Consider the following 18588-nt stretch of genomic DNA (forward strand, 5'->3'; position numbering starts at 1 on the left):
AATCGTCACCGGTGTTGGCAGTGAGCGGGAATCGAACTCGGGTTCGTAGCGCAGCGTAGCGCTAACCGCTACACACAGACACTCATGCGCACTTTCGCAGGCCTCTACAGAAAAAAAAACATCACCACTCGTGTGTGACAGCTCGTTTGATTGCAACCACCACCACTCACCACCATCGCGACAACCACCACCACCCACCAACCACAACCACCACGGCAACAACCACCATGGCAACAACTACCACCACTCACCACCATCGCGACAACCACCACCACCCACCAACCACAACCACCACGGCAACAACCACCATGGCAACAACTACCACCACTCACCACCATCGCGACAACCACCACCACCAGCACCCACAACCACCACCAACCACCACGGCAACAACCAGCATTCACGAAGAAACGCACACACGCACACACGCACAGGTGCGCGCGCGTCAACAAAAAATGACCGTGGCTGCCAATTATTCCTCATCACCAACAACAGCGATGACGATCGATCCCCGCACACGAACTGATTTCATCGCTGCATCTCCTCGGCGGTCGTTCAATTCCTCGGCTGCTGCCACTTCATCGTTGTTCTCGACCACCGCCCGCCCGCCTCAACAGTTCCAACGCCGCATGTGCCCCTCTTCCCCATCCCTCGGCGCGATTCCGGCGCGAGTTATTTTTCTCCTTCCGTCATTACGACGACGAAAATAAACGCGGGCTATTCTTCGATTTTTTTTCACGTTAAGAGGCGGGCGTTTGCCCGTCAAGGCCATATCGCGATGTTGCTCGGAAACGCGGCTCCGCGGTTCGCCCGTTTGGGGGCGAAGGAGCGGGAACATTCCTCCGCGGACGAGAATAGCCGAGGGTAGAAAATGTTTTGACCAGAAAGGGCCGGGCGCCGGCTCCGTCGCGGCGATGTTGTTTGGCCAGGTGAGAGCGACGCGAGAGGAGACCGGGCCGTGGGTACGTCTCATTTTGGAAGCGTGACCCGGGTCACCAAAACAATGAAACATACCAACGGAACGAAAAAAAATACACACACGGCCAGGAACATCGGTGCGGAGCAGTGGCGGCCGTCTGTGACAAAGAGCTTCACAGCTCATCGGATTCCTGCTCCTGCGGCAGTCCAAATAAAGATGCCGATTTAGGAATCCCGAGCCTCCGCAACACGGCGTCGAAATTCACACAGTGGGAAGGGTGGCGCAGTGACACAGTGGAGAGGAGTGACACAGTGGGGGGGAGTGACACAGTGGAGAGCGGTGACACAGTGGAGGGGAGTGACACAGTGGAGGTGAGTGACACAATGGGTAGGGATGACACAGTGGGGAGAAGTGACACAGTGGAGGGGAGGTGACACAGTGGGGAGCAGTGACACAGTGGGGAGGGGGTGACACAGTGGAGGGGGAGTGACACAGTGGGGGGAGTGACACAGTGGGGAGGGGTGACACAGTGGAGAGGGGGTGACACAGTGGGGAGGGGGTGACACAGTGGGGAGGGGGTGACACAGTGGGGAGGGTGACACAGTGGGGAGGAGTGACACAGTGGGGAGGGGTGACACAGTGGAGGGGAGTGACACAGTGGGGAGGGTGACACAGTGGGGAGGAGTGACACAGTGGGGAGGAGTGACACAGTGGGGAGGGGTGACACAGTGAGGAGGGTGACACAGTGGGGAGGGTGACACAGTGGGGAGGGGGTGACACAGTGGGGAGGGTGACACAGTGGGGAGGGGTGACACAGTGGGGAGGATGACACAGTGGGGAGGGGTGACACAGTCGGGAGGGGGTGACACAGTGGGGAGGGGTGACACAGTGGGGGAGGGTGACACAGTGGAGGGGAGTGACAGTGGGGAGGGGTGGACACAGTGGAGGGGGAGTGACACAGTGGGGGGGAGTGACACAGTGGGGAGGGGTGACACAGTAGAGGGGAGTGACACAGTGGAGGGGAGTGACACAGTGGGGAGGGGGTGACACAGTGGGGGAGGAGTGACACAGTGGGGAGGAGTGACACAGTGGGGAGGGTGACACAGTGGGGAGGGGAGTGACACAGTGGGGAGGGGTGATACAGTGGGGAGGAGTGACACAGTGGGGAGGGTGACACAGTGGGGAGGGTGACACAGTGGGGAGGGTGACACAATGGGGAGGGGTGACACAGTGCGGGGGAGTGACACAGTGGGGAGGGGTGACACAGTGGGGAGGGGTGACACAGTGGGGGGAGTGACACAGTGAGGAGGGGTGACACAGTGGGGAGGGGTGACACAGTGGGGAGGAGTGACACAGTGGAGCGGGGTGACACAGTGGGGAGGGTGACACAGTGGGGAGGGGTGACACAGTGGGGAGGGGTGACACAGTAGGGAGGGGTGACACAGTGGGGAGGAGTGACACAGTGGGGAGGGTGACACAGAGGGGAAGGGTGACACAGTGGGGGAGGGTGACACAGTGGGGAGGGTGACACAGTGGGGGAGCAGTGACACAGTGGAGGGGAGTGACACAGTGGGGAGCAGTGACACAGTGGGGAGGGGTGACACAGTGGAGGTGAGTGACACAGTGGGGGGGAGTGACACAGTGGGGAGGGGTGACACAATGGGGAGGGGTGACACAGTGGGGAGGGGTGACACAGTGGGGAGGGTGACACAGTGGGGGAGGAGTGACACAGTGGGGAGGGGTGACACAGTGGAGGGGAGAGTGACACAATGGGGAGGGTGACACAGTGGGGAGGGGTGGACACAGTGGGGAGGGAGTGACACAGTGGGGAGGGGTGACACAGTGGGGAGGAGTGACACAGTGGGGAGGGGTGACACAGTGAGGAGGGTGACACAGTGGGGAGGGTGACACAGTGGGGAGGGGTGACACAGTGGGGAGGGTGACACAGTGGGGAGGGTGACACAGTGGGGAGGGGTGACACAGTGGGGAGGGGTGACACAGTGGGAAGGGTGACACAGTGGGGAGGGGTGACACAGTGGGGAGGAGTGACACAGTGGGGAGGGTGACACAGTGGGGAGGGGTGACACAGTGGGGAGGGGTGACACAGTGAGGAGGGGTGACACAGTGGAGGGGAGTGACACAATGGGGAGGGTGACACAGTGGGGAGGGTGACACAGTGGGGAGGAGTGACACAGTGGGGAGGGGGTGACACAGTGGGGAGGAGTGACACAGTGGGGAGGGGTGACACAGTGAGGAGGGTGACACAGTGGGGAGGGTGACACAGTGGGGAGGGTGACACAGTGGGGTGACACAGTGAGGAGGGTGACACAGTGGGGAGGGTGACACAGTGGGGAGGGTGACACAGTGGGGAGGGGTGACACAGTGGGGAGGGTGACACAGTGGGGAGGGTGACACAGTGGGGAGGGGTGACACAGTGGGGAGGGGTGACACAGTGGGAAGGGTGACACAGTGGGGAGGGGTGACACAGTGGGGAGGAGTGACACAGTGGGGAGGGTGACACAGTGGGGAGGGGTGACACAGTGGGGAGGGGTGACACAGTGAGGAGGGGTGACACAGTGGAGGGGAGTGACACAGTGGAGGGAAGTGACACAGTGGAGAGGGGTGACACAGTGGGGAGGGGTGACACAGTGGGGAGGGTGACACAGTGGAGGGGAGTGACACAGTGAGGAGGGGTGACACAGTGGGGAGGGGTGACAGTGGGGAGGGTGACACAGTGGGGAGGGTGACACAGTGGGGAGGTGTGACACAGTGGGGAGGGGTGACACAGTGGGGAGGGGTGACACAGTGGGGAGGGGTGACACAGTGGGGAGGGTGACACAGTGGAGGGGAGTGACAGTGGGGAGGGGTGACACAGTGGAGGGGAGTGACACAGTGGGGGGGAGTGACACAGTGGGGAGGGGTGACACAGTAGAGGGGAGTGACACAGTGGGGAGGGGTGATACAGTGGGGAGGAGTGACACAGTGGGGAGGGTGACACAGTGGGGAGGGTGACACAGTGGGGAGGGGTGACACAGTGCAGGGGGTGACACAGTGGGGAGGGGTGACACAGTGGGGAGGGGTGACACAGTGGGGGGAGTGACACAGTGGGGAGGGTGACACAGTGGGGAGGGGTGACACAGTGGGGAGGAGTGACACAGTGGGGAGGGTGACACAGAGGGGAGGGGTGACACAGTGGGGAGGGTGACACAGTGGGGAGGGGTGACACAGTGGGGAGGGGTGACACAGTGGGGAGGGGTGACAGTGGGGAGGGGTGACACAGTGGGGAGGAGTGACACAGTGGGGAGGGTGACACAGTGGGGAGGGTGACACAGTGGGGAGGGGTGACACAGTGGGGAGGAGTGACACAGTGGGGAGGGGTGACACAGTGAGGAGGGGTGACACAGTGGGGAGGGGTGACACAGTGGAGGGGAGTGACACAGTGGGGAGGGGTGACACAGTGGGGAGGGGTGACACAGTGGGGAGGGTGACACAGTGGGGAGGGGTGACACAGTGGGGAGGGGTGACACAGTGGGGAGGGGTGACACAGTGGGGAGGGGTGACACAGTGGGGAGGGTGACACAGTGGGGAGGAGTGACACAGTGGGGAGGGGTGACACAGTGGAGGGGAGTGACACAGTGGGGAGGGTGACACAGTGGGGAGGGTGACACAGTGGGGAGGAGTGACACAGTAAGGAGGGGTGACACAGTGGGGAGGAGTGGCACAGTGGGGAGGGGTGACACAGTGAGTAGGGTGACACAGTGGGGAGGGTGACACAGTGGGGAGGGGTGACACAGTGGGGAGGGTGACACAGTGGGGAGGGTGACACAGTGGGGAGGGGTGACACAGTGGGGAGGGGTGACACAGTGGGAAGGGTGACACAGTGGGGAGGGGTGACACAGTGGGGAGGAGTGACACAGTGGGGAGGGTGACACAGTGGGGAGGGGTGACACAGTGGGGAGGGGTGACACAGTGGGGAGGGTGACACAGTGGAGGGGAGTGACACAGTGAGGAGGGGTGACACAGTGGGGAGGGTGACACAGTGGGGAGGGTGACACAGTGGGGAGGGGTGACACAGTGGGGAGGGAGTGACACAGTGGGGAGGGGTGACACAGTGGAGGGGAGTGACACAGTGGGGGGAGTGACACAGTGGGGAGGGGTGACACAGTGGAGAGGGGTGACACAATGGGGAGGGGTGACACAGTGGGGAGGGGTGACACAGTGGGGAGGGTGACACAGTGGGGAGGAGTGACACAGTGGGGAGGGGTGACACAGTGGAGGGGAGTGACACAGTGGGGAGGGTGACACAGTGGGGAGGAGTGACACAGTGGGGAGGAGTGACACAGTGGGGAGGAGTGACACAGTGGGGAGGGGTGACACAGTGAGGAGGGTGACACAGTGGGGAGGGTGACACAGTGGGGAGGGGTGACACAGTGGGGAGGGTGACACAGTGGGGAGGGGTGACACAGTGGGGAGGATGACACAGTGGGGAGGGGTGACACAGTCGGGAGGGGTGACACAGTGGGGAGGGGTGACACAGTGGGGAGGGTGACACAGTGGAGGGGGAGTGACAGTGGGGAGGGGTGACACAGTGGAGGGGAGTGACACAGTGGGGGGGAGTGACACAGTGGGGAGGGGTGACACAGTAGAGGGGAGTGACACAGTGGAGGGGAGTGACACAGTGGGGAGGGGTGACACAGTGGGGAGGAGTGACACAGTGGGGAGGAGTGACACAGTGGGGAGGGTGACACAGTGGGGAGGGGAGTGACACAGTGGGGAGGGGTGATACAGTGGGGAGGAGTGACACAGTGGGGAGGGTGACACAGTGGGGAGGGTGACACAATGGGGAGGGGTGACACAGTGCGGGGAGTGACACAGTGGGGAGGGGTGACACAGTGGGGAGGGGTGACACAGTGGGGGGAGTGACACAGTGGGGAGGGTGACACAGTGGGGAGGGGTGACACAGTGGGGAGGAGTGACACAGTGGAGCGGGTGACACAGTGGGGAGGGTGACACAGTGGGGAGGGGTGACACAGTGGGGAGGGGTGACACAGTAGGGAGGGGTGACACAGTGGGGAGGAGTGACACAGTGGGGAGGGTGACACAGAGGGGAAGGGTGACACAGTGGGGAGGGTGACACAGTGGGGAGGGTGACACAGTGGGGAGCAGTGACACAGTGGAGGGGAGTGACACATTGGGGAGCAGTGACACAGTGGGGAGGGGTGACACAGTGGAGGTGAGTGACACAGTGGGGGGAGTGACACAGTGGGGAGGGGTGACACAATGGGGAGGGGTGACACAGTGGGGAGGGGTGACACAGTGGGGAGGGTGACACAGTGGGGAGGAGTGACACAGTGGGGAGGGGTGACACAGTGGAGGGGAATGACACAATGGGGAGGGTGACACAGTGGGGAGGGTGACACAGTGGGGAGGAGTGACACAGTGGGGAGGGGTGACACAGTGGGGAGGAGTGACACAGTGGGGAGGGGTGACACAGTGAGGAGGGTGACACAGTGGGGAGGGTGACACAGTGGGGAGGGGTGACACAGTGGGGAGGGTGACACAGTGGGGAGGGTGACACAGTGGGGAGGGGTGACACAGTGGGGAGGGGTGACACAGTGGGAAGGGTGACACAGTGGGGAGGGGTGACACAGTGGGGAGGAGTGACACAGTGGGGAGGGTGACACAGTGGGGAGGGGTGACACAGTGGGGAGGGGTGACACAGTGAGGAGGGGTGACACAGTGGAGGGGAGTGACACAATGGGGAGGGTGACACAGTGGGGAGGGTGACACAGTGGGGAGGAGTGACACAGTGGGGAGGGGTGACACAGTGGGGAGGAGTGACACAGTGGGGAGGGGTGACACAGTGAGGAAGGTGACACAGTGGGGAGGGTGACACAGTGGGGAGGGTGACACAGTGGGGAGGGGTGACACAGTGGGGAGGGTGACACAGTGGGGAGGGTGACACAGTGGGGAGGGGTGACACAGCGGGGAGGGGTGACACAGTGGGAAGGGTGACACAGTGGGGAGGGGTGACACAGTGGGGAGGAGTGACACAGTGGGGAGGGTGACACAGTGGGGAGGGGTGACACAGTGGGGAGGGGTGACACAGTGAGGAGGGGTGACACAGTGGAGGGGAGTGACACAGTGGAGGGAAGTGACACAGTGGAGAGGGGTGACACAGTGGGGAGGGGTGACACAGTGGGGAGGGTGACACAGTGGAGGGGAGTGACACAGTGAGGAGGGGTGACACAGTGGGGAGGGGTGACACAGTGGGGAGGGTGACACAGTGGGGAGGGTGACACAGTGGGGAGGTGTGACACAGTGGGGAGGGGTGACACAGTGGGGAGGGGTGACACAGTGGGGAGGGGTGACACAGTGGGGAGGGTGACACAGTGGAGGGGAGTGACAGTGGGGAGGGGTGACACAGTGGAGGGGAGTGACACAGTGGGGGGGAGTGACACAGTGGGGAGGGGTGACACAGTAGAGGGGAGTGACACAGTGGGGAGGGGTGATACAGTGGGGAGGAGTGACACAGTGGGGAGGGTGACACAGTGGGGAGGGGTGACACAGTGCAGGGAGTGACACAGTGGGGAGGGGTGACACAGTGGGGAGGGGTGACACAGTGGGGGGAGTGACACAGTGGGGAGGGTGACACAGTGGGGAGGGGTGACACAGTGGGGAGGAGTGACACAGTGGGGAGGGTGACACAGAGGGGAGGGGTGACACAGTGGGGAGGCTGACACAGTGGGGAGGGGTGACACAGTGGGGAGGGGTGACACAGTGGGGAGGGGTGACAGTGGGGAGGGGTGACACAGTGGGGAGGAGTGACACAGTGGGGAGGGTGACACAGTGGGGAGGGTGACACAGTGGGGAGGGGTGACACAGTGGGGAGGAGTGACACAGTGGGGAGGGGTGACACAGTGAGGAGGGGTGACACAGTGGGGAGGGGTGACACAGTGGAGGGGAGTGACACAGTGGGGAGGGGTGACACAGTGGGGAGGGGTGATACAGTGGGGAGGAGTGACACAGTGGGGAGGGTGACACAGTGGGGAGGGGTGACACAGTGGGGAGGGGTGACACAGTGGGGAGGGGTGACACAGTGGGGAGGGGTGACACAGTGGGGAGGGTGACACAGTGGGGAGGAGTGACACAGTGGGGAGGGGTGACACAGTGGAGGGGAGTGACACAGTGGGGAGGGTGACACAGTGGGGAGGGTGACACAGTGGGGAGGAGTGACACAGTGGGGAGGGGTGACACAGTGGGGAGGAGTGGCACAGTGGGGAGGGGTGACACAGTGAGTAGGGTGACACAGTGGGGAGGGTGACACAGTGGGGAGGGGTGACACAGTGGGGAGGGTGACACAGTGGGGAGGGTGACACAGTGGGGAGGGGTGACACAGTGGGGAGGGGTGACACAGTGGGAAGGGTGACACAGTGGGGAGGGGTGACACAGTGGGGAGGAGTGACACAGTGGGGGAGGTGACACAGTGGGGAGGGGTGACACAGTGGGGAGGGGTGACACAGTGGGGAGGGTGACACAGTGGAGGGGAGTGACACAGTGAGGAGGGGTGACACAGTGGGGAGGGTGACACAGTGGGGAGGGTGACACAGTGGGGAGGGGTGACACAGTGGGGAGGAGTGACACAGTGGGGAGGGGTGACACAGTGGGGAGGAGTGACACAGTGGGGAGGGTGACACAGAGGGGAGGGTGACACAGTGGGGAGGTGTGACACAGTGGGGGGAGTGACACAGTGGGGGGAGTGACACAGTGGGGAGGGTGACACAGTGGGGAGGGTGACACAGTGGGGAGGATGACACAATAGGGAGGGTGACACAGTGGGGAGGGTGACACAGTGGGGAGGGTGACACAGTGGGGAGGGTGACACAGTGGGGAGGGGTGACACAGTGGAGGGGAGTGACACAGTGGGGGGAGTGACACAGTGGGGAGGGGTGACACAGTGGAGAGGGGTGACACAATGGGGAGGGGTGACACAGTGGGGAGGGGTGACACAGTGGGGAGGGTGACACAGTGGGGAGGAGTGACACAGTGGGGAGGGGTGACACAGTGGAGGGGAGTGACACAGTGGGGAGGGTGACACAGTGGGGAGGAGTGACACAGTGGGGAGGAGTGACACAGTGGGGAGGAGTGACACAGTGGGGAGGGGTGACACAGTGAGGAGGGTGACACAGTGGGGAGGGTGACACAGTGGGGAGGGGTGACACAGTGGGGAGGGTGACACAGTGGGGAGGGGTGACACAGTGGGGAGGATGACACAGTGGGGAGGGGTGACACAGTCGGGAGGGGTGACACAGTGGGGAGGGGTGACACAGTGGGGAGGGTGACACAGTGGAGGGGAGTGACAGTGGGGAGGGGTGACACAGTGGAGGGGAGTGACACAGTGGGGGGGAGTGACACAGTGGGGAGGGGTGACACAGTAGAGGGGAGTGACACAGTGGAGGGGAGTGACACAGTGGGGAGGGGTGACACAGTGGGGAGGAGTGACACAGTGGGGAGGAGTGACACAGTGGGGAGGGTGACACAGTGGGGAGGGGAGTGACACAGTGGGGAGGGGTGATACAGTGGGGAGGAGTGACACAGTGGGGAGGGTGACACAGTGGGGAGGGTGACACAGTGGGGAGGGTGACACAATGGGGAGGGGTGACACAGTGCGGGGAGTGACACAGTGGGGAGGGGTGACACAGTGGGGAGGGGTGACACAGTGGGGGGAGTGACACAGTGAGGAGGGTGACACAGTGGGGAGGGGTGACACAGTGGGGAGGAGTGACACAGTGGAGCGGGTGACACAGTGGGGAGGGTGACACAGTGGGGAGGGGTGACACAGTGGGGAGGGGTGACACAGTGGGGAGGAGTGACACAGTGGGGAGGGTGACACAGAGGGGAAGGGTGACACAGTGGGGAGGGTGACACAGTGGGGAGGGTGACACAGTGGGGAGCAGTGACACAGTGGAGGGGAGTGACACAGTGGGGAGCAGTGACACAGTGGGGAGGGGTGACACAGTGGAGGTGAGTGACACAGTGGGGGGAGTGACACAGTGGGGAGGGGTGACACAATGGGGAGGGGTGACACAGTGGGGAGGGGTGACACAGTGGGGAGGGTGACACAGTGGGGAGGAGTGACACAGTGGGGAGGGGTGACACAGTGGAGGGGAGTGACACAATGGGGAGGGTGACACAGTGGGGAGGGTGACACAGTGGGGAGGAGTGACACAGTGGGGAGGGGTGACACAGTGGGGAGGAGTGACACAGTGGGGAGGGGTGACACAGTGAGGAGGGTGACACAGTGGGGAGGGTGACACAGTGGGGAGGGGTGACACAGTGGGGAGGGTGACACAGTGGGGAGGGTGACACAGTGGGGAGGGGTGACACAGTGGGGAGGGGTGACACAGTGGGAAGGGTGACACAGTGGGGAGGGGTGACACAGTGGGGAGGAGTGACACAGTGGGGAGGGTGACACAGTGGGGAGGGGTGACACAGTGGGGAGGGGTGACACAGTGAGGAGGGGTGACACAGTGGAGGGGAGTGACACAATGGGGAGGGTGACACAGTGGGGAGGGTGACACAGTGGGGAGGAGTGACACAGTGGGGAGGGGTGACACAGTGGGGAGGAGTGACACAGTGGGGAGGGGTGACACAGTGAGGAGGGTGACACAGTGGGGAGGGTGACACAGTGGGGAGGGTGACACAGTGGGGAGGGGTGACACAGTGGGGAGGGTGACACAGTGGGGAGGGTGACACAGTGGGGAGGGGTGACACAGTGGGGAGGGGTGACACAGTGGGAAGGGTGACACAGTGGGGAGGGGTGACACAGTGGGGAGGAGTGACACAGTGGGGAGGGTGACACAGTGGGGAGGGGTGACACAGTGGGGAGGGGTGACACAGTGAGGAGGGGTGACACAGTGGAGGGGAGTGACACAGTGGAGGGAAGTGACACAGTGGAGAGGGGTGACACAGTGGGGAGGGGTGACACAGTGGGGAGGGTGACACAGTGGAGGGGAGTGACACAGTGAGGAGGGGTGACACAGTGGGGAGGGGTGACAGTGGGGAGGGTGACACAGTGGGGAGGGTGACACAGTGGGGAGGTGTGACACAGTGGGGAGGGGTGACACAGTGGGGAGGGGTGACACAGTGGGGAGGGGTGACACAGTGGGGAGGGTGACACAGTGGAGGGGAGTGACAGTGGGGAGGGGTGACACAGTGGAGGGGAGTGACACAGTGGGGGGGAGTGACACAGTGGGGAGGGGTGACACAGTAGAGGGGAGTGACACAGTGGGGAGGGGTGATACAGTGGGGAGGAGTGACACAGTGGGGAGGGTGACACAGTGGGGAGGGTGACACAGTGGGGAGGGGTGACACAGTGCAGGGGGTGACACAGTGGGGAGGGGTGACACAGTGGGGAGGGGTGACACAGTGGGGGGAGTGACACAGTGGGGAGGGTGACACAGTGGGGAGGGGTGACACAGTGGGGAGGAGTGACACAGTGGGGAGGGTGACACAGAGGGGAGGGGTGACACAGTGGGGAGGGTGACACAGTGGGGAGGGGTGACACAGTGGGGAGGGGTGACACAGTGGGGAGGGGTGACAGTGGGGAGGGGTGACACAGTGGGGAGGAGTGACACAGTGGGGAGGGTGACACAGTGGGGAGGGTGACACAGTGGGGAGGGGTGACACAGTGGGGAGGAGTGACACAGTGGGGAGGGGTGACACAGTGAGGAGGGGTGACACAGTGGGGAGGGGTGACACAGTGGAGGGGAGTGACACAGTGGGGAGGGGTGACACAGTGGGGAGGGGTGACACAGTGGGGAGGGTGACACAGTGGGGAGGGGTGACACAGTGGGGAGGGGTGACACAGTGGGGAGGGGTGACACAGTGGGGAGGGGTGACACAGTGGGGAGGGGTGACACAGTGGGGAGGAGTGACACAGTGGGGAGGGGTGACACAGTGGAGGGGAGTGACACAGTGGGGAGGGTGACACAGTGGGGAGGGTGACACAGTGGGGAGGAGTGACACAGTAAGGAGGGGTGACACAGTGGGGAGGAGTGGCACAGTGGGGAGGGGTGACACAGTGAGTAGGGTGACACAGTGGGGAGGGTGACACAGTGGGGAGGGGTGACACAGTGGGGAGGGTGACACAGTGGGGAGGGTGACACAGTGGGGAGGGGTGACACAGTGGGGAGGGGTGACACAGTGGGAAGGGTGACACAGTGGGGAGGGGTGACACAGTGGGGAGGAGTGACACAGTGGGGAGGGTGACACAGTGGGGAGGGGTGACACAGTGGGGAGGGGTGACACAGTGGGGAGGGTGACACAGTGGAGGGGAGTGACACAGTGAGGAGGGGTGACACAGTGGGGAGGGTGACACAGTGGGGAGGGTGACACAGTGGGGAGGGGTGACACAGTGGGGAGGAGTGACACAGTGGGGAGGGGTGACACAGTGGAGGGGAGTGACACAGTGGGGGGAGTGACACAGTGGGGAGGGGTGACACAGTGGAGAGGGGTGACACAATGGGGAGGGGTGACACAGTGGGGAGGGGTGACACAGTGGGGAGGGTGACACAGTGGGGAGGAGTGACACAGTGGGGAGGGGTGACACAGTGGAGGGGAGTGACACAGTGGGGAGGGTGACACAGTGGGGAGGAGTGACACAGTGGGGAGGAGTGACACAGTGGGGAGGAGTGACACAGTGGGGAGGGGTGACACAGTGAGGAGGGTGACACAGTGGGGAGGGTGACACAGTGGGGAGGGGTGACACAGTGGGGAGGGTGACACAGTGGGGAGGGGTGACACAGTGGGGAGGATGACACAGTGGGGAGGGGTGACACAGTCGGGAGGGGTGACACAGTGGGGAGGGGTGACACAGTGGGGAGGGTGACACAGTGGAGGGGAGTGACAGTGGGGAGGGGTGACACAGTGGAGGGGAGTGACACAGTGGGGGGGAGTGACACAGTGGGGAGGGGTGACACAGTAGAGGGGAGTGACACAGTGGAGGGGAGTGACACAGTGGGGAGGGGTGACACAGTGGGGAGGAGTGACACAGTGGGGAGGAGTGACACAGTGGGGAGGGTGACACAGTGGGGAGGGGAGTGACACAGTGGGGAGGGGTGATACAGTGGGGAGGAGTGACACAGTGGGGAGGGTGACACAGTGGGGAGGGTGACACAGTGGGGAGGGTGACACAATGGGGAGGGGTGACACAGTGCGGGGAGTGACACAGTGGGGAGGGGTGACACAGTGGGGAGGGGTGACACAGTGGGGGGAGTGACACAGTGGGGAGGGTGACACAGTGGGGAGGGGTGACACAGTGGGGAGGAGTGACACAGTGGAGCGGGTGACACAGTGGGGAGGGTGACACAGTGGGGAGGGGTGACACAGTGGGGAGGGGTGACACAGTAGGGAGGGGTGACACAGTGGGGAGGAGTGACACAGTGGGGAGGGTGACACAGAGGGGAAGGGTGACACAGTGGGGAGGGTGACACAGTGGGGAGGGTGACACAGTGGGGAGCAGTGACACAGTGGAGGGGAGTGACACATTGGGGAGCAGTGACACAGTGGGGAGGGGTGACACAGTGGAGGTGAGTGACACAGTGGGGGGAGTGACACAGTGGGGAGGGAGTGACACAATGGGGAGGGGTGACACAGTGGGGAGGGGTGACACAGTGGGGAGGGTGACACAGTGGGGAGGAGTGACACAGTGGGGAGGGGTGACACAGTGGAGGGGAATGACACAATGGGGAGGGTGACACAGTGGGGAGGGGGAGGGTGACACAGTGGGGAGGGAGTGACACAGTGGGGAGGGTGACAGTGGGGGGTGACACCAGTGGGGTGGGGTGAAAGTGGAGGGGGACACAGTGGGGAGGGTGACACAGTCGGGGAGGAGGTGACACAGTGGGGAGGGTGACACAGTGGGGAGGGTGACACAGTGGGGAGGGGTGACACAGTGGGGAGGGGTGACACAGTGGGAAGGGTGACACAGTGGGGAGGGGTGACACAGTGGGGAGGAGTGACACAGTGGGGAGGGTGACACAGTGGGGAGGGGTGACACAGTGGGGAGGGGTGACACAGTGAGGAGGGGTGACACAGTGGAGGGGAGTGACACAATGGGGAGGGTGACACAGTGGGGAGGGTGACACAGTGGGGAGGAGTGACACAGTGGGGAGGGGTGACACAGTGGGGAGGAGTGACACAGTGGGGAGGGGTGACACAGTGAGGAGGGTGACACAGTGGGGAGGGTGACACAGTGGGGAGGGTGACACAGTGGGGAGGGGTGACACAGTGGGGAGGGTGACACAGTGGGGAGGGTGACACAGTGGGGAGGGGTGACACAGCGGGGAGGGGTGACACAGTGGGAAGGGTGACACAGTGGGGAGGGGTGACACAGTGGGGAGGAGTGACACAGTGGGGAGGGTGACACAGTGGGGAGGGGTGACACAGTGGGGAGGGGTGACACAGTGAGGAGGGGTGACACAGTGGAGGGGAGTGACACAGTGGAGGGAAGTGACACAGTGGAGAGGGGTGACACAGTGGGGAGGGGTGACACAGTGGGGAGGGTGACACAGTGGAGGGGAGTGACACAGTGAGGAGGGGTGACACAGTGGGGAGGGGTGACACAGTGGGGAGGGTGACACAGTGGGGAGGGTGACACAGTGGGGAGGTGTGACACAGTGGGGAGGGGTGACACAGTGGGGAGGGGTGACACAGTGGGGAGGGGTGACACAGTGGGGAGGGTGACACAGTGGAGGGGAGTGACAGTGGGGAGGGGTGACACAGTGGAGGGGAGTGACACAGTGGGGGGGAGTGACACAGTGGGGAGGGGTGACACAGTAGAGGGGAGTGACACAGTGGGGAGGGGTGATACAGTGGGGAGGAGTGACACAGTGGGGAGGGTGACACAGTGGGGAGGGGTGACACAGTGCAGGGAGTGACACAGTGGGGAGGGGTGACACAGTGGGGAGGGGTGACACAGTGGGGGGAGTGACACAGTGGGGAGGGTGACACAGTGGGGAGGGGTGACACAGTGGGGAGGAGTGACACAGTGGGGAGGGTGACACAGAGGGGAGGGGTGACACAGTGGGGAGGGTGACACAGTGGGGAGGGGTGACACAGTGGGGAGGGGTGACACAGTGGGGAGGGGTGACAGTGGGGAGGGGTGACACAGTGGGGAGGAGTGACACAGTGGGGAGGGTGACACAGTGGGGAGGGTGACACAGTGGGGAGGGGTGACACAGTGGGGAGGAGTGACACAGTGGGGAGGGGTGACACAGTGAGGAGGGGTGACACAGTGGGGAGGGGTGACACAGTGGAGGGGAGTGACACAGTGGGGAGGGGTGACACAGTGGGGAGGGGTGACACAGTGGGGAGGGTGACACAGTGGGGAGGGGTGACACAGTGGGGAGGGGTGACACAGTGGGGAGGGGTGACACAGTGGGGAGGGGTGACACAGTGGGGAGGGTGACACAGTGGGGAGGAGTGACACAGTGGGGAGGGGTGACACAGTGGAGGGGAGTGACACAGTGGGGAGGGTGACACAGTGGGGAGGGTGACACAGTGGGGAGGAGTGACACAGTGGGGAGGGGTGACACAGTGGGGAGGAGTGGCACAGTGGGGAGGGGTGACACAGTGAGTAGGGTGACACAGTGGGGAGGGTGACACAGTGGGGAGGGGTGACACAGTGGGGAGGGTGACACAGTGGGGAGGGTGACACAGTGGGGAGGGGTGACACAGTGGGGAGGGGTGACACAGTGGGAAGGGTGACACAGTGGGGAGGGGTGACACAGTGGGGAGGAGTGACACAGTGGGGAGGGTGACACAGTGGGGAGGGGTGACACAGTGGGGAGGGGTGACACAGTGGGGAGGGTGACACAGTGGAGGGGAGTGACACAGTGAGGAGGGGTGACACAGTGGGGAGGGTGACACAGTGGGGAGGGTGACACAGTGGGGAGGGGTGACACAGTGGGGAGGAGTGACACAGTGGGGAGGGGTGACACAGTGGGGAGGAGTGACACAGTGGGGAGGGTGACACAGAGGGGAGGGTGACACAGTGGGGAGGTGTGACACAGTGGGGGGAGTGACACAGTGGGGGGAGTGACACAGTGGGGAGGGTGACACAGTGGGGAGGGTGACACAGTGGGGAGGATGACACAGTAGGGAGGGTGACACAGTGGGGAGGGTGACACAGTGGGGAGGGTGACACAGTGGGGAGGGTGACACAGTGGGGAGGGTGACACAGTGGGGAGGGTGACACAGTGGGGAGGGTGACACAGTGGGGGTGCTGTTGGAGAGCCAGACTGGGCAGTGGTGACTCCCACTGCGGTGTCTTAACGAGCAGTGGCACAGCACGGTGCGGCGTCGCGTGGGGTGGTGCGATGCGGTATGTTGCGGCGTGATGCGGTGCAATTAGGTGCCATGTGGCGTGGTGTGGTCTGATGCCGTGTGGTGTGGTGCCGTGTGGTGTGATGCCGTGTGGTGTGGTGTGATGCCGTGTGGCGTGGGGCTCAGTGTGGCGTAGGTGTGGTGTGGTGCAGTGTGATGACGTGTGGCGTGGTGCCGTGTGGCGTGGTACGGTGAGGTGTGATGCCGTGTGGCGTGGTGTGGTGCAGTGTGACGCTGTGAGGTGTGGTGCGGTGCAGTGTGACGCTGTGTGGCGTGGTGAGGCGAGGTGCCGTGTGGCGTGGTGCCGTGTGGCGTGTGGCAGTGTGATGCCGTGTGGCGTGGTGAGGCGAGGTTCCGTGTGGCGTAGGTGCGGTGTCACACACACACACACGCGCTGTACCCCGGCACGGCGGGGTTCTGGATGAGCAGGGTAGATCCGAATTCACCCTCCGGGAGCAGAACCACGCCGGGGAACCGGGCCTGGCACCGGGAAAAGGGGGGCGAGAGGGGGAACAGACAGATCGCCTTATACATCACAGTGGCGATTGTGGGATTGTAAGTGGTGATTGTGGGATTGTAAGTGGTGATTGTGGGATTGTAAGTGGTGATTGTGGGATTGTAAGTGGTGATTGTGGGATTGTAAGTGGCGATTGTGGGATTGTACGTGGCGATTGTGGGATTGTAAGTGGCGATTGTGGGATTGTAAGTGGTGATTGTGGGATTGTAAGTGGTGCAGCATGCGGTGATGTTTAGGTGCCAATTCCACAACTGAACACGACTCCGCTACAATCCAGGCAGCCTCGCTTTTATGCGTGCAACTGCTCGCCAAAAATCAAATACACAGCGGACGAACAAATACAAACATCAACCTTCATGGGGCACTCTGCATGTCGTAACAAATTCAAAAAAGAAATGTGCTTAAGTGAGACTCTTGGGCCAGCAGTGGAAAGCCTTCATTTCGGAAAAGTAAAACCAATTTATAATCCCTGGGCGGGTGGGCGGGCGATGGAGAATGAATATGGGTGCACATTTCAAATACGCATCGTTACAATCAACTCCGGCAAAATGAAAAAGCTTAAGTGTGTGAAAAAAAAAAAACACATTATGCTGCCGCCACTCTCGCCGTATCGCTCGCAAGCCCAACGGTCACTCCAATAAAAATATTAACAGCGTGTGGTCACTGGCACCTGGGGCAGACAAAACATACCGTTGAATAATAATGAAGTGTTCCGTTTTACATTTTGTGCCCCGAATGGATTCTGTTTGGTTCAGCTTGAATATCGCCGCTGCCGCCGTCGTTGTTGCTGTTGTTTTGGAATCGTTATTTGTACCGCGAGTGCGCTAATCGTGCGAGCCGCCCCCCATGCGGAGGACTCAAAGCTGGGGGGGCCGCGGGCCAGCGGGGGTGGGGGGGGGCATTCGCCGCTCAGTGCAGAGGTTCGAATCCAGCGGCAGCTCCCTCCCCCCCTATGGATGCCGCATGTGAGCGCTGACCGCGCCGTACGCTTCACAAGAGCCGCTGCCTTCCCGGTGTCGCGGTCCGAATTGGCCACGTTAAAAAAAATGTACCCGTAAAAATTACTCTATTGGGTGACACAGGGCGCCACGGTGGTGGGATGTTAACTACCTAGCCTGGTATACAGGTCGTGGGTTCTATCCTGACCCTGACGCCTGCTGCAAATTTGGAGTTTTCATGTAAACTCTCCCCGTGGTCGTGTAGATTTTTCTCCGGGTCCCGAAGCTTTTGTCTCCACATTTAGAATCAACAACATGTGTTTAGATGATTTGACTCCTACAAATTTCCACGTGTTAAGCCCTTGTTCGTTTGTGGCCAGGTCGCTTATGATTTACAGCTGTATACAGCTCAGTGGTGCTTTACCTGGTAAAAAAAAAAATAAAGTCAATCACCACCTACTCCGTAAACTACGAAAATGTGGCAAGACCCTCCTGACAAATGAGTCACAAGACTCAATTAATATTTTGGGGGGTAAACGAGTGTAATAATAACTATCATGAATAAATACAATCTGAATCCCCCGTCACGGTGTTTAACGCTTCTGATCGAGCCGGCCTGCGACCGAATGTCACGGGGACGTGTCCTGGCTCGTCGCGTCTCGGGCGGCCCGGCACAGGCCGAGCGGGGAGAGTGTCGCTTGGATCGGCAACTCCGTACCGCCGCGTGGCTCCTCATTTGTGGCCAGAAAGAGAAGCTAAATAGCTCAAGTGGGCTTTAACCTGGTAAAAATTTTTAAAAAGTTTTGTTTGTACAGATTTTTAAAGCG

The 18588-nt window shown here is 62.0% G+C and overlaps 1 protein-coding gene across 5 annotated transcripts in view; it reads right to left on the reverse strand.

The window, feature by feature from the left end:
- CENPP (centromere protein P) overlaps nucleotides 1–18588 on the reverse strand; it is an 81066-nt gene that overhangs the window by 2818 nt on the left and 59660 nt on the right. For all 5 annotated transcript variants that reach the window (XM_078610746.1, XM_078610742.1, XM_078610745.1 and 2 more), the window contains exon 7: nucleotides 16707–16786. In XM_078610746.1, the coding sequence (XP_078466872.1) occupies nucleotides 16707–16786 (80 nt within the window). The remainder of the gene's footprint in view (nucleotides 1–16706; nucleotides 16787–18588) is intronic.

The sequence above is a fragment of the Lampetra planeri genome, chromosome 34 (assembly GCF_965212315.1).
Source record: "Lampetra planeri chromosome 34, kcLamPlan1.2.h2, whole genome shotgun sequence".
Lineage (NCBI taxonomy): Eukaryota > Metazoa > Chordata > Hyperoartia > Petromyzontiformes > Petromyzontidae > Lampetra > Lampetra planeri.